The sequence below is a fragment of the Aulonocara sp. 'chitande type north' Nkhata Bay genome, linkage group LG11, assembly GCF_057382095.1.
Source record: "Aulonocara sp. 'chitande type north' Nkhata Bay isolate Kocher_YH1m ecotype deep benthic linkage group LG11, A_spYH_male_GT1.1, whole genome shotgun sequence".
In the NCBI taxonomy this organism is placed as follows: Eukaryota; Metazoa; Chordata; class Actinopteri; order Cichliformes; family Cichlidae; genus Aulonocara; species Aulonocara sp. 'chitande type north' Nkhata Bay.
This window is the reverse complement of record NC_141354.1, coordinates 39623399-39639627: the sequence shown is the minus strand read 5'-3', so window position 1 is coordinate 39639627 and position 16229 is coordinate 39623399. Positions and strand designations below refer to the sequence as shown.

Below are 16229 nucleotides of genomic sequence, written 5' to 3'. Positions count from 1 at the left end.
GCAGAAACCTGACACAGGAGGAGCGCGGTCCTCTGACCTCAAAGGAAACCAGTGGCAGTACGAGAAGCTGGATACGGCTCTGACTCCATCGTTTCCTCCGAGTGAAGCTTCCTTTTCCTGCGTGCGAGGTCACGCTCAGATACAGACGGCGAGCTAGTGAAGCGGCGGCAGCTTGGCCTGCGCTCTGCTGCTGAGTAAACGGAGACGTCAGCTCTGACTGCCTGCGGTGCTCTGAGCTGACTGCAGCACAGTGAAGCTATCAGGAAAGATTTAAAATGGCAGCGTCATCTCTGAGCGGAGGGTCAGGATACCGCATGCATCAGCAGGATGGCGAGCTTAGAGCGCTCGTTAACCTGATGTTTTCCTTCAGTTAGGAAAAACCCGAGGCTGTGGTTATTTAATGCAGCCACTGTGTCGGCGGGCAGATACAAACACCTTACATCACGTCCTCCTGACCCAGACAGCAAACAACGGAGCGCCGTTTCTGTGGAAACCCACAAAGACTCGCCGCGACAGCCGGCAGGAGCAGCTGGAGTCACAAACATTTCTCTGAGTGCACTCATTTTTCCCGTCTCTGTCAAAACACACAGCTGCCCTTCAGACAGCGTTGTTAAGCTCCTCCTCCTTGTTAGAGGGGGTGGAGCATGAAACCTGCTGAGTTTTCTTCTCTGAAGCAGAGACGGTTGAACTCCTGCAGATGTGGATTGTTTCCTGGTCAATTTAGGTTCATCACGTGGTGCTTTATGTTTGATGTGGACGCTGATTGGCTCGGTCACCTGAGTAGTCTCTGCCAATCAGAAGGAGAGTTCAGACTCTAACATGAAGATTTTATGCAACCAGTTCGAACACAGCTTCTTATTTCATGTTTTTTCTTTATTTTTATGACATTTTCACATCGTAGATACAAACTGAAGACATCTAATATACGAAGCAAGATATGTGGAATATGTAGCAAAGAAAAAATATAAACAACTAAATCTGTTTTATATTTTAGATTCCTGTAAGTAGCCTCCTGACATGGTTTCACCTCACAGGTGAGCCTGTCCGGGTTCATTTGTGGAGTTTCTTGCCTTCTTAATGCCGTTGGGACCATCAGTTGTGTTGGGCAGAAGCAGGTTGGTGCACAGCTGACAGTCCTATTTGACAACTGTTAGAATTCATATTATGGCAACAACCAATCAGCTAAGAGAAACAACAGTCCATCATTACTTTAAGAACTGAAGGTCAGTCAGTCCGTAAAATTGCTAAAACTTTGAATGTCTCCCCAAAATCCATCAAGCGCTACGATGAAACCGTCTCACATGAGGACGCCCAGGACAGGAAGACCCAGAGTCCCCTCTGCTGCTGAGGGTAAACTCATCCAAGCCACCAGCCTCAGAAATGACAAGTTAACAAGTTGAGAATGGTTCACACAGAAAAGGTGAACAATGGTCTCTACATGCATGGTTCATGCATTTGAGCAAGTGTGCTGCTGTGAGCCTTGGACAGATATTTTCACTACGCTCTCGCCTGTTCCTGTAGTCTGCTGCTTTCTTCAGACGCAGTTTTACAAACCTCAGATGTTCTTTCATGACCTTTAACCTTCTGTAGAGTCTGAGATGGAGCTTCATGGATCGCTCTCGCTGCAGATTGTTTGGAGGTAGTCTCATAATCTTTCCTGTGAAAGCACCAGGTGCTTCCCTCACATCACTGCTCAGCATCGTGCTAACACGTCTCAGTGCTGCAGAAACATGCTCATTTTTAAAGGTGCTCACACCTGCTGATGGTCCATTCATCAGCATCAGCAGCACCTGGCTGCTGGTGACTATGGAAGCAGTAAGGAAGCACTTATTGGCTGTGTCCCAATTCAGGGTCTGCAGCCTTAATGGTCCACAAGGGCCGCGTACTCAAAGACCGCTAAGGCCGGAAGTGCGAGGCTTGTGAAATGGGCGGTCTAGCCCCGGTCGCGCTGCCCAGGTTGCCTAGCAACCATGACGCTAACAGCTGGACCTTAAATCTTCACTCAAAGACAGGTTCCTTTGACACTGTATGTATAACTATGTTATATATAAGAGACAAATATTGTTCTTTTAACATGTTGGCATTACTAAATTTGTCTCAGTGCTGACTTTAATTATCCATAAAATCATCACATTCTCTGTCAGATTAAGCTCAGCTATCGAACGGCGCATATTTAAAGGCTTTAAAACCAAGTTAGTACAAACGTCGCTAATGTCACATGACTTTCCGACATGTGGCCAACAGTCATGTTTTAATGTTCTTCATTATTAAACATTTGCACATAAATAAGTGACATCATATTCAGTACTTACTTAAAGTTTACTCTTCGGCCGCTCCTCATTTGCTGTTTTTTCCGACAAAATTATCCACACCCACCGCTGCGCTATGCATTCTGGGATATGTTGGGCCACGAAGTCTACACCGCCACAGCCTTAAAATTCAGGGAAATGAAGGACGCATTTGAGGGCCGCATTTGGAGCAGCCTTTGAATTGGGACAGCCTTCGTCGCGTCGCTGTGACGTAATCGGCCTTGAAATGCGGCCTTTAAGGCTGCAGACCCTGGAACAGCCGTTGTTCCACAGAACTGCAGAAAGTCTTTCTGACGTTACAGAGGGATGGATGGGTGGATGCTTTTATTTTGAAAGCTGATTTACCTCACTTCCAGCTGATCCCTCTGCGAGCACTGAACAGCTCTCCTTTCACACAGGAAATGATTAATTTAGTTATTTATTCAGTCATTGCTGAGCAGGAACGACCTTTAACCCTGTGTGGGTGCGAGCATGTGTGTCTGTGTGTGTGTGTGTGTGTGTGTGTGTGTGTGTGTGTGTGTGTCTGTGTGAGTGTGTGTGTGAGTCTGTGTGTCTGTGTGAGTGTGTAGCATTAATATGCATGGAAGGAATGTCATCGTGCCGCTGGAGACTTCCTGTGGCTCCAGCATCCACGCTCCTGGAAAAGCCGTGAATTAGAGAAGAGAACGCAAACAGTCAGTTTATCCACAGCGACGTGCTCACCGTGAGCAGGCAGCTTCCTCTGCACGTGCTCAGAGCTGACCTGCTGACACCACTGGGTGACGGTGTGGGTCTGAGAGTGGTCATGATCACGATGGGGGGAGGGGCATTATTAATTTTACACATGAAAGCGGAACTGGTTATGTTTCTGTTACAGCCCACTGTGATGTAGGCATGAATGCAGGGCTGGGGTCACTGAGGCCCCGCGGTGGACGAGGTCCGCCCTGAATTCCTGAAGGCTCTGGATGTTGTAATGCTGTCCTTGTTGACACGCCTCTACAATGTTGCGTGGAGATCAGGGACGGTACCTCTGGATTGGCAGACCAGGGTGGTGGTTCCCATCTTTAAGAAGGGGGACCGGAGGGTGTGTTCCAACTATCAGGGGATCACACTCCTCCGCCTCCGTCTATGCCAGGGTGCTGGAAAGGAGAGTCCTTCTCTTACTTGAGCCTCGGATACAGGACGAACAGCATGGTTTTCGTCCTGTCGTGGAACACTGGACCAGCACGTACCCTCTCAAGGATACTGGAGGGTGCACAGGAGTTTGCCCAACCAGTCTACATGTGTTTTGTGGACTTGGAGAAGGCACTTGACCGTGTCCCTCGGTGTGTTTTGTGGGAGGTGCTTCAGGAGTATGTGGTGTCTGGCTCACTTCTATGGGCCATTTGACCCTTACACAACCTGCCCTTTGTCATCGATTCTGTTCGTAGCCAAGTGGTGGAAGGCTTTCACATCGGTGCTCTCAGAATCTCATCGGCAGAAGTTAGCGGGAGATCGACAGACGGATTGGTGCGGCTGCTGCAGTGATGCAGACGCTGCACCGGTCCGTCGTGGTGAAGAGGGAGCTGATTTTAAAATGAAGCTCTCAATTTACTGGTCGATCTACGTCCCTACCCTCACCTATGGTCACGAGCTGTGGGTAGTGACCGAAAGAACGAGATCGCAGATACAAGCTGTGGAAATGAGCTTCCTCCGAGGGGTGGCTGGTCTCTCCCTTAGAGATAGGGTGAGGAGTTTGGCCATCTGGGAGGGGCTCAGAGTAGAGCCGCTGCTCCTCCACATTGAACTGAGCCAGTTGAGGTGGTTCGGGCATCTGACAAGGATGCCTCCGGGGTGAGGTGTTCCAGGCATGACCCACTGGGAGGAGGCCCCGGGGCAGACTCAGGACACGCTGGAGGGATTATATCGCTCAGCTGGCCTGGGAACGCCTTGATGTCCCCCCAGACAAGCTGGAGGAGGTGGCTGGGGAGAGGGAGGGCTGGAGCCTGCTGCCCCCGCAACCCGGTCCCGGACAAGCAGAAGAAGATTAATGGATGGCGTGAATGCATACCTCACACAGAGCCATACCCTGGGTCATGGTAACGAACCCGCCTGAGCCCAGGGTCAGGAGCCCTGACGCCCATCGTGGTTTGATAAACCTTCAGCTCCACCTGAGCCACCATCCTCAGGACCTCACAGAGGTTCTCACAAACACACCTGCAGCGTCCTCCTACCTACCTGCTCCCTCATGTTACAGCTGCTGCTCATTGTGAACGCGGCTCATTGCTGACATGGACTGACAGGAAAGCCCACTGTGTGCATTCTACACTTTTTATTAGAAATAAAAGTTGTTACATACTTACATTTACACAAAATGGCAGAAATCAAACCAAGAATGTAAACCTTGTTTTTCATGATTTATTGGGGTTAATAACACTCACCTTCATTCCATTTCCAGAGTGTAACAATCAACCACTTGTGCTGAAATCTACAAAATCTGCTCTGACACAATCATAGGTGTCCGTTGCTACTGACAAGAAAGAAAGCTGTTTTGATGCTATGGACTGAGGCACATTTTAATTGGGTGAGGGGTGGGGCTATGTTATACATTCATTTTTACAATTTATATATTTAATGTTAAATGTAGCTTATGTACATTATTTTAGGGTGTCACATGCCACCCCATGCCACCACAGTAGCTCCGCCCCTGAGTCTAAGGAGTGCCGTTGGGACTTCATTGGTCAGCGTGTTTGTTGACCTTAGCCAAAAAATCCGTGTGAAACTGCACTCAAGTTTCAAGTTAGAAGTACGAATTTCGACCCTACTTTTCTTCCTTTCAGCTGATTGGTCAATGTCATGTTAATCACAAATGTAACTATCCAATCAGAGAACAGATGGGTTTGGTAAATGGTAAATGGCCTGTATTTATATAGCGCTTTACTAGTCCCTAAGGACCCCAAAGCGCTTTACATATCCAGTCATCCACCCATTCACACACACATCCACACACTGGTGATGGCAGCTACATTGTAGCCACAGCCGCCCTGGGGCGCACTGACAGAGGCGAGGCTGCCGGACACTGGCGCCACCGGGCCCTCTGACCACCACCAGTAGGCAACGGGTGAAGTGTCTTGCCCAAGGACACAACGACCGAGACTGTCCAAGCCGGGGCTCGAACCGGCAACCTTCAGATTACAAGGCGAACTCCCAACTCTTGAGCCACGATCGCTGTCAGAGGGGTGCTTTTTTGAGCTGCAGGTCCTTGAAGGATAAATGCGCTTTCACGTCTCTTATCGCCTCACCATGATGGAAAACATCTGTGTGTGTCCAAGTAAACTCTTTCTCATAGGTTGATGTGTTCACACAGGGACCTCCAGAGCGTTTTCAAAGGCGCTGTCGACCTCGGAGGGAAAGCAGTGTTGTGGAAACGACGCACTCTTCACTAGTTGGGACAGTTACAAAGCTTTCCTCGTTATGAATGAGCGATACGTTTTTATTAAACATTTGAACATAATACAACACAAACTCTCGTAGAGGAGATAAAGTCAGAGAGATACATGTTTTGAAATGACAAGGATCAGGTGCATCTAGCACACCTGGAGCGATCGCTAAAAAACGATATACAAGCAGAGCTCAGCAGCCAGCGCAACAAATTCTGGATCGTTCGCTCTTAGTTAGCGGTGAGCACAGCGCACGCCGCGTCTGATGTGAAACGGCCTTCATGCTGCATAGTGTGACTCATAGCAGTGGTCCTGGGTCAACCCTGATTTTGTGTTAAAGTAATACTAAAGTAATAAAGGTGTTTCTGAACACTGGTATACCGCAACTGTATCCTTAGCTTATACTTAGCTTGTATGAGCCTTATGGGATCATTTATATACAGATCCTCCAACTTCAAACTGTATTACCCTTCAAGGACCTGCACTTCAAAAAAGCCTCACTCCAACAGCCAAACCCATCTGTTCTCTGATTGGATAGTTACATTTGTGATTGACATGACATTGACCAATCAGCTAAAAGGAAGAAAAATAGGGTCAATTCGTACTTGTAACTTGAAGCTTGAGTGCAGAGTTTCACACGGATTATTTGGCTAAGTCCACACAAATCTTTTTACACATACAAATCTTGATTTACAAGTACAAAATATTTATGACCACAATTTGAGCCCATATGTGTGTGTGTGGAAGACCAGTGCTGGGTGTTTTCTAGAGAAACACCAGCTCAGGAAGTGTGAGGGTGATGGAGGAAGGTGATAGTTGTAGATGGAGGTGATGTAGGAGTACCAAAAGTGCAGCTACTAGGAGGCTGACTGTCCAATCAGACTGCGTTTTCCCTGCAGAGGTGAAACCTCATTGACTCACACTGAGGCAGGAAGGAAAGAAAACAATCAGATGTGTTTGTCTGTCAGCGTGAACATTAGAACAGGTGTGGAGCAGGTGAGCTCAGCCATGAAGGCAGAGGGGGGCGACCCACAGGTCTGTGCTGCGCCGTGGGCTGACTCTGATCTTCATCTGTGACTCTTCCTCTCTCTCCTCCTCAGTGGTCTTCGTCTGCTGTTCTCCTGACGTCTTCAGGAAGTTGATGGTTGAGTTCAGGCGGGAAAATCTCACTCACGAGCAGTACGTCTTTTTCTATCTCGACGTGTTCGCCGACAGCCTGAAATCTGAACACCGCCAGCCGTGGCGCCGCGGGGACCGTGAGGACGCTATTGCCAAGGAAGCCTTCCAGGTATGGCATCAGTATCCAGGAGGAGGTCGGTCAAAGAAACCAGACTCTCCTGACTGCAGCTGACTCCACATGAACCTCACTGCCTTATACATCATACGTGATACATGACACGCTCTACTTTCAAGATCAGGCTTCAAACTTTCCTTTTTGCTAAAGCATATAGTTAGGGCTGGACCAGGTGACCCTGAATCCTCCCTTAGTTATGCTGCAATAGATGTAGGCTGCCGGGGATTCCCATGATGCATTGGGTGTTTCTTCTTCACTCACTAGTTAATAGACTTAATAGACCTCTCTGCATTGAGTCATACTTGTTATTAATCTCTTTTTATTTCATGTTTTTTCTTTATTTTTACTACATTTTTACATCGTAGATACAAACTGAAGACATTAAATATACAAAGCAAGATATGTGGAATATGTAGCAAAGAAAAAAAGATAAATAACTAAATATTAGGGGTTGTTGCGAGATCGATCAACTTTAGACCAGACAACAAACGACGGAGACTCCGGAAAAGTGCAATCAAACGATGAGTTTTATTATCACAGGAGAACAACCAACCATCAGCATACAGAATGTGTTGCTCTGACAAGAATACACTGGGTTCTGGTTTTATAGGACAAAATATCACACCTACGTCAATACAGTTCAAAAATACTTGGTGACAGACGGGCAACAGTTCAACCCGTACAGGCAAGGGTTCATCACCTACACTTCTAATAACTATAAACTGACATATAACTTCTCCTTTCTTCATTACTTGCCTTTTAAGGTAATAACTTCAGGTCTCAGCTTTTCTGAGAGGTAATAATTGGACCCTCGTCATTAATCCCTAAGTAGAGTACTTTGCAGCCAGTCTCAAACTGAAGCAGAAGACGCTTAGGCCTTCGCTCAGACCTGCTACTAGATTAATATGTGTATCGTAAGCGTGCATGCAATTAACCTGCTATGTTCTCATCTCCCCTCAGCATGTATCATCTGGACACTCTCACCAGTGAAGCTTAAAACCTTCTAGAATGGAACATCAACTCTAACCAAGCACATTTATGCATTGTGTATAAAATGAACTCAACCTATAAAAATAGAAAGGTCAATGTGATGACAGACATATTCAATGCAATATAAACCCTGTAGGAAATATTACTGATAAATGATACTGTGAAACATGTTATTAATACAATATCCATACGATACTTGTATGGATATTGAACCGTTCGATACAGTGCTTTCGGTTCGGTACGCATATGTATCGAACAATACAACATTTTTAATTTATTTTATCAACTGTCCTTCTGACGATGCGCTCGACAGTGCAGCCTAGGCGGAGTAGTCGAACGCAGATTCACTGAGCGCAGGGCAAGCTAGCAGACAGAAGCTAAGCTCTCCTTGCAACATGGCAAACTGAACCTCCCCCACCCTCATTCAGATCTGGCGTTTGGAACTATTTTGGTTTTCATGTGACGTATGACCCTGAAGGTAAGCGCGTCATGGACTAAAGTAAAACAGTATGTTGGATGTGCCACGCAATGCTCAATTACATGGGTGGGAGCTAGTGTGTTAGCGCAGTTAGCTCGTTAACGTGTTGGCCGTCCAGCCCCACGCACGGGGCGATCTGCGGTAACTTGTTAACGGAGATTTGCCGTGTTGTGGCGTTAACGTCATTTCAGATTAACGCTGACAGCACTAGTGGGAACACAACGAATATGACTGCACATTTACTCCGACATCATCCTAGTGCAAAGACAAAAACAACAAGCAGCATGCTACAAACTTTACCCGAGTCATTTAGACAGCCGTTAGCACAGGATTCTCCTTATGGGGACCTGATATGTTTAATATGCTGCTGAGAATATAGCCCAGAAGAAGCGTATAGTAGAGCTTTTATTTTGGAAAGAGACATTTCTCTGTAATAAACTCTCTTTTCCAAAGATGAGGGATTCCTCAGATATTTATTATTTTATTACTTTGTTGTTTCAGCAACATTAAATTTAAAAACTGTACTTTTGAGTTAAAATATATATTTATAATTTTAATAAATGACAAATTAAAAAGGCATGAACATTTTTTTTTTGTATCGAAAAAATATCGAACCGGGAATTTTGTGTATCGTTGCACCCCTACTAATATGTTTTATACACCGCGTTCCAAATTATTATGCAAATTGTGTTTAAGTGTCATAAAGATTAAATAAGTTGTTTTTCAATTAAATGGGATTGTGTCTCAGAGCTCTTTGGATGACTGAAATCAATCTCGGACACCTGTGATCATCAGTTTGCCAGCTGAGCCCAATTAAAGGAAAACTACTAAAGAAGGATGTTCCACATTATTAAGCAGACCACCATTTTCAAGCAACGTAGGAAGGAAAAATGATCTCTGCTGCTGAAAAGCATAAAATAGTTGAATGCCTTGGACACGTAATGAAAACCTTGGCTGAGTCAGAGCACACATGGGTTCCTGCAGGTAAAGGCACAATGATGCCATTACAAAGCAGCAAACACATATTTGAATCTGCTGGTGCCTCTGGAGGCCTGCGAACATGAAGCTATAGGATCCTCCAGAGACTTGCAGTTGTGCATAAACCTTCTATTCAGCCACCCTTAACCAACACTCACAGCAGAAACGGCTGCAGTGGGCCCAGAACTACAGTGGGGCAAAAAAGTATTTAGTCAGCCACCGATTGTGCAAGTTCCCTCACCTAAAATGATGACAGAGGTCAGTAATTTGCACCAGAGGTACACTTCAACTGTGAGGGGCAGAATGTGAAAAAAAAATCCATGAATCCACATGGTAGGATTTGTACCGGGAGGGAGGGGCGGGGCCATCTGCTGTGATTGGTTGGGGTGAGAGAAGGAAGACAGGATAAAGACATGCTGTGGAAGAGAGACAGAGGTTAATAACAGATATGATTCAGTGCAGAGAGGTCTGTGAACACATAGTGAGTGAGAAAGGTGACTGGAAAGGAAAAACTCAGTGCATCATGGGAATCCCCGGCAGCCTACGTCTATTGCAGCATAACTAAGGGAGGATTCAGGGTCACCTGGTCCAGCCCTAACTATATGCTTTAGCAAAAAGGAAAGTTTGAAGCCTAATCTTGAAAGTAGAGATAGTGTCTGTCTCCTGAATCCAAACTGGAAGCTGGTTCCACAGAAGAGGGGCCTGAAAACTGAAGGCTCTGCCTCCCATTCTACTTTTAAATACTCTAGGAACAACAAGTAGGCCTGCAGAGCGAGAGCGAAGTGCTCTAATAGGGTGATATGGTACTACAAGGTCATTAAGATAAGATGGGGCCTGATTATTTAAGACCTTGTATGTGAGGAGCAGGATTTTGAATTCTGGATTTAACAGGAAGCCAAAACAGGAGAAATCTGCTCTCTCTTTCTAGTCCCTGTCAGGACTCTTGCTGCAGCATTTTGGATCAGCTGAAGGCTTTTCAGGGAGTTTTTTGGACTTCCTGATAATAATGAATTACAGTCGTCCAGCCTGGAAGTAATAAATGCATGAACTAGTTTTTCAGCGTCACTCTGAGACAGGATATTTCTAACTTTAGAGATGTTGCACAAATGGAAGAAAGCAGTCTTACATATTTGTTTAATATGTGCGTTGAAGGACATGTCCTGGTCAAACATGACTCCAAGGTTCCTCACAGTGTTACTGGAGGCCAAGGTAATGCCATCCAGAGTAAGAATCTGCTTAGATACCATATTTCTAGGCTTTTCAGGGCCGAGTACAATAACCTCAGTTTTATCTGAATTAAGAAGCAGAAAGTTAGCGGCCATCCAGGTCTTTATGTCTTTAAGACATTCCTGCAGTTTAACTCATTGGTGTGTGTTATCTGGCTTCATGGACAGATAGAGCTGGGTGTCATCAGCATAGCAGTGTAAATGTATGCTATGTCTTCTAATGATGCTGCCTAAGGGAAGCATGTATAATGTAAACAGAATTGGTCCTAGCACTGAACCCTGTGGAACTCCATAATTAACCTCAGTGTGTGAAGAGGACTCTCCATTTACATGCACAAACTGGAGTCTATTAGATAGATATGATACAAACCACTGCAGCACAGTACCTGTAATACCTACAGCATGTTCTAATCGCTCTAATAGGATATTATGGTCGACAGTATCGAACGCTGCACTGAGGTCTAGCAGGACAAGCACAGAGATGAGTCCACTGTCAGAGGCCATAAGAAGATCATTTGTAACCTTCACTAAAGCTGTTTCTGTGCTGTGATGAGCTCTGAAACCTGACTGAAACTCTTCAAATAAACCTCTGCAGATGATCTGTTAGCTGTTTGACAACTACTCTTTCAAGGATGTTTGATATAAAGGAAGGTTGGAGATTGGCCTATAATTAGCTAAGACTGCTGGGTCTAGAGATGCTTTTTGAGTAAAGGTTTAACTACAGCCAGCTTGAAGGCCTGTGGTACATAGCCGATCATTAGAGATAGGTTGATCATATTTAAGATCGAAGCATTAATTAATGGCAGGACTTCTTTGAGCAGTTTTGTAGGAATGGGGTCTAAAAGACACGTTGATGGTTTGGAGGAATCAGCTAAGAGAAACAACAGTCCATCATTAGTTTAAGAACTGAGGGTCCGTCAGTTTGGAAAATTGCTAAAACTTTGAATGTGTCCCCAAAATCCATCAAGCGCCACGATGAAACTGGCACACATGAGGACGCCCCAGGAAAGGAAGACCAAGACTCCCCTCTGCTGCTAAGGATAAACGTATCTGAGTCACCAGCCTCAGATGAGATAGATGCCACACAGAGCTCCAGTAGCAGACACATCTCTACATGTTCAGAGGAGACTGTGAATCAGGCCTTTATGGTCAAATAGCTGCTGAGAAACCACGACTAAGGAAAAGCAACAAGCAGAAGAGATTTGTTTGGACCAAGGAATGGACATTAGACCAGTGGACATCTGTGCTGTGGTCTGATGAGGTCAAATTTGAGATCTTTAGTTCCACCTGCCGTGTCTTTGTGTGATGCAGAAAGGTGACGGATGGTCTCTACATGCATGGTTCCCACTGTGAAGCTTGGAGGAGGAGGTGTGATGGTGTGGGGGAGCGTTGCTGCTGACACTGTTGTGGATTTATTCAAAACTGAAGGCACACTGAGCCAGCTTGGCTACCACAGCATCCTGCAGCAACACACCATCACATCATTGATTTATCAACACCACAATGACCCCAAACACACCTCTATGCTGTGTAAGGGCTCTGTGACCAGCAAGGAGCGCCATGGAGTGCTACGCCCGAAGGTCTGGCCTCCACAGTCACCTGACCTAACCCCAGTGGAGATGGTTTGGGATGAGATGGAGCACAGAGTGAAGGCAAAGGGCCAACAGGTGCTCAGCATCTGTCGGAACTCCTTCAAGCCTGTTGGAAACCATTTCAGGAGACGACCTCATGAAGCTCATGGAGGATAGGGTGGGTGGATTTTACGAAGAATGTAAATTATCAAACGTGTTTTGAGTTATTTCACACTTTGGTGTTTACTACATAATTCCATCTGAGTGTTCATTCATAGTTTCGATGCCTTCAGTGAGAATCTACAATATATATAATCATGAAAATAAAGAAAAACCATTAAAAGAGAAGCTGTGTCCAAACTTTTGAGTGCTAGTGTACATCACAGGTCATAGGTCAGTCTCAGGTGACCCGAAACGCCTCCTCCTGTCTGCAGAGTCAGGTGGGTGGAGTTTGTAAAGCAGTGAAATGATTGGATGGATTTACTGTGCAGCTCTGAGCTCCAGTGTGCTGCACGTGGACCTCGCCGTGTTTGTTCTCGCAGCTCCTCGCAGGAATCCGAGGAACCGTTTAAATCGCTCGTCACGTGTAGCTGCAGTGGTGTGAGAGGAAGAAACACTCATTAATCTGATGACTGCTGACGACTTGCAGCTGCACCTGGAGCGCCATGCGTCCTCACGGCTCGCCCTCGTTATGGAGTAATCACGCAAGCAGATCGGGCGCTGTAATCTTGGAGGAAAGGTTACGCTGATTAACCCAAATCTCTGCCTGACTTTATATCATAAATATGAGCTTCAGCTGAATTCAGCCCAAAGTTTCCAGCGTGATCTCCCACCTGCTGCCTCCTCAAACACCAGCACGAGTGAACGAGTGAAGAGAAACATGATTTCCATCAGCGCACATTTACTCATGACAGAGAACATGTCAAACATTTAAACACAGAAGATCTGCCAAAGTCAGCGAGCTAAAGAGAAACAGTTGGAGGAAGATTTAAGGGTGAGCTGGCAGCAGGTGGGTCACATGGTCATCTCAGAGGTTCTCCAGCCTGTTTCAGAATCACGTTCCTCGCTGTGGACATCGACACAGCATGATGTCATCAGCAAACTCAGAGAATCTGGAGGAATCTCTGTGCGCAGGGAGGAGGCTGTGTGTGAGTGTGTTACTGTGTGTGTGTTACTGTGTGTGTCCTCTGGTGCGACTCCCGGCTGAGACGGGACGGTTCATTGGGGAGGAGTCACGGGAAAACGACGTCAGCAGCAGGATCCCGGTGAACCTTCATTCTGTTCACTTCCTGTTAATCATAGTGAAAAGTTAGCTGCAGTTCACCTAGGGGGCGCTGTGAGATCAAAGTGAGCGGAGCTAAACAGAGGCTGTGTCCCAATTCAGGGTGTGCACGCTTGAAGTACGCATTTCAAGTGCGGTTACGTCACCGCCACGCGACGGCGGTCCCAATTTGAAGTGTACTTCAAATGCATACTCCAAATGCGCCGTCGATTTCCCCAAATATCAAGCGTGGTCCGGTGCACGCTTCGTGGTCCCATATATCCCACAATTCACAGCGCGGCGGTGGGTGTGGAGAATTTTGCCGCAAAATACAGCAAAAGGGAGCGGCCGAAGAGTGAACTGTCAAAAGTAAGTAGTGAATATGACGTCACTTATTTATGCGCGAATGTTTAATAATGAAGAACATTAATAAAACATTGCTGTTATGTGACAATAGTGATGTTTGTACTTTCAGCGTTAACTTGGTTTTAAAACCTATATATATATATATATATATATATATATATATATGTATATGTATATACTGGCAGCACAAATGAACCAGCTGCTAGTTAACGAGAGACACCCGGAATGGCTAACTGAAGGCCGGAAGGGACCGGTCCCCTCCAACTACCGACCAATAACCTGCCTCAGTACTACATGGAAGCTCCTGTCAGGTATCATATCGGCTAAGATGAACAGGCACATGGGTCAATACATGAGCGGGACACAGAAAGGAATTGGCAAGAATACCAGAGGCGCAAAACACCAGCTACTGGTAGACAGAACAATCAGCCGAGACTGCAAGACCAGACTGACCAACCTGTGCACTGCCTGGATTGATTACAAGAAGGCCTATGACTCAATGCCCCACAGCTGGATACTGGAATGCTTAGAATTGTACAAGATCAATGGGACCCTAAGAGCCTTCATCAGGAACTCAATGGGGATGTGGCGTACAACACTAGAGGCCAACTCCAAGCCCATAGCACAAGTCACCATCAAGTGCGGGATCTACCAAGGAGATGCTCTGTCCCCACTGCTGTTCTGCATAGGCCTGAACCCCCTCAGTGAGATCATTAACAAGACTGGCTACGGATACCGACTACGGAACGGAGCAGTTGTCAGCCACCTCCTGTACATGGATGACATCAAGCTGTATGCCAAGAGTGAACGAGACATCGATTCACTGATCCACACTACCAAGCTATACAGCAATGACTTTGGAATGTCGTTCGGACTGGAGAAGTGTAGTCGGATGGAGACAAAGAGAGGGAAGGTAGTCAGAACTGAGGGGATTGAACTACCAGAAGGCAACATTGCAGACATAGAGGACAGTTACAAGTACTTGGGGATCCCGCAGGCAAATGGGAACCATGAAGAGGCCGCTAGAAAGGCTGCAACCACCAAGTACCTGCAGAGGGTCAGGCAAGTCCTGAGGAGTCAGCTGAATGGTAAGAACAAGATCCGGGCCATCAACACGTACGCCCTGCCCGTGATCAGGTACCCTGCTGGGGTAATAGGCTGGCCAAAGGAGGAGATAGAAGCCACTGACATAAAGACAAGAAAGCTCCTTACCATGCATGGAGGGTTTCACCCCAAGTCTAGCACCCCGAGGCTGTACGCTAAGCGGAAGGAAGGGGGCCGGGGACTGGTGAGTGTCAGCACCACAGTCCAGGATGAGACAACGAACATCCAAGAATACATTGGGAAGATGGCCCCAACTGACCGAGTGCTCAGTGAATACCTCAGGCAGCAGAAACCCAAGAAAGAGGAGGGAGACGAGGAACCATCATGGAAGGACAGGCCCCTGCACGGTATGTACCACCGGCAGATAGAGGAGGTGGCTGATATCCAGAAATCCTACCAGTGGCTGGACAAAGCTGGACTGAAAGACAGCACAGAGGCACTAATCATGGCAGCACAAGAACAAGCTCTGAGCACAAGATCCATAGAGGCTGGGGTCTATCACACCAGGCAAGACCCCAGGTGCAGGCTGTGTAAAGATGCCCCAGAGACAATCCAGCACATATGTCAGATGGGACGACGGGAGGGTTTAAAAACTGATTTTTTGAGCACTTTTTGAACTTGTGAAAGCAAATTAACTTAACTTTCGTTTAATTTTAGGTTGTAAGAAATTATTTGGTTGACTTTTGTTTATAATTTTCCTCGAAATAAACGCCATATGATTTTAAACAATGGAGTCAGAAGTGCTTTCTAAAAGAAACCTCCCGTTGCCACCCACAGCCTTTTCTTGGACGCTTTTGGTGTTTGGAACATAAAAGGCCGTGACAGGAGCAGCGGGGTGAAGGTGACGCTGTCAGGAGGCTGCTCGCTTCACGCCCCAAACCAAAATGGAGGACGCTGTAAAGCGCCTCGCAGTGCTGTGACGTCGCTAACAAAAAGCGTTTACTGCAGGAGAAAACCTGTGAAACGTCTAAAGGTGGAACCATTTCTGCTGAGCTCGACAGCGCCCCCTATGGAGCAGGAAGTCACAGAGCCCCTTCAACCTGGACGAGCTCGAGGAAGTTAGAAATATCCTGTCTCAGAGTGACGCTGAAAAACTAGTTCATGCATTTATTACTTCCAGGCTGGACGACTGTAATTCATTATTATCAGGAAGTCCTAAAAACTCCCTGAAAAGCCTTCAGCTGATCCAAAATGCTGCAGCAAGAGTCCTGACAGGGACTAGAAAGAGAGAGCAGATTTCTCCTGTATGGTGCC

General features: G+C 46.4%; 1 protein-coding gene across 4 annotated transcripts in view; it reads left to right on the top strand.

Moving 5' to 3' along the window:
• The window catches only part of LOC147319864 (atrial natriuretic peptide receptor 1-like), a 61555-nt gene that overhangs the window by 8990 nt on the left and 36336 nt on the right, over positions 1–16229 (top strand). For all 4 annotated transcript variants that reach the window (XM_086312694.1, XM_086312692.1, XM_086312693.1 and 1 more), the window contains one exon: positions 6808–6995. In XM_086312694.1, the coding sequence (XP_086168820.1) occupies positions 6808–6995 (188 nt within the window). The remainder of the gene's footprint in view (positions 1–6807; positions 6996–16229) is intronic.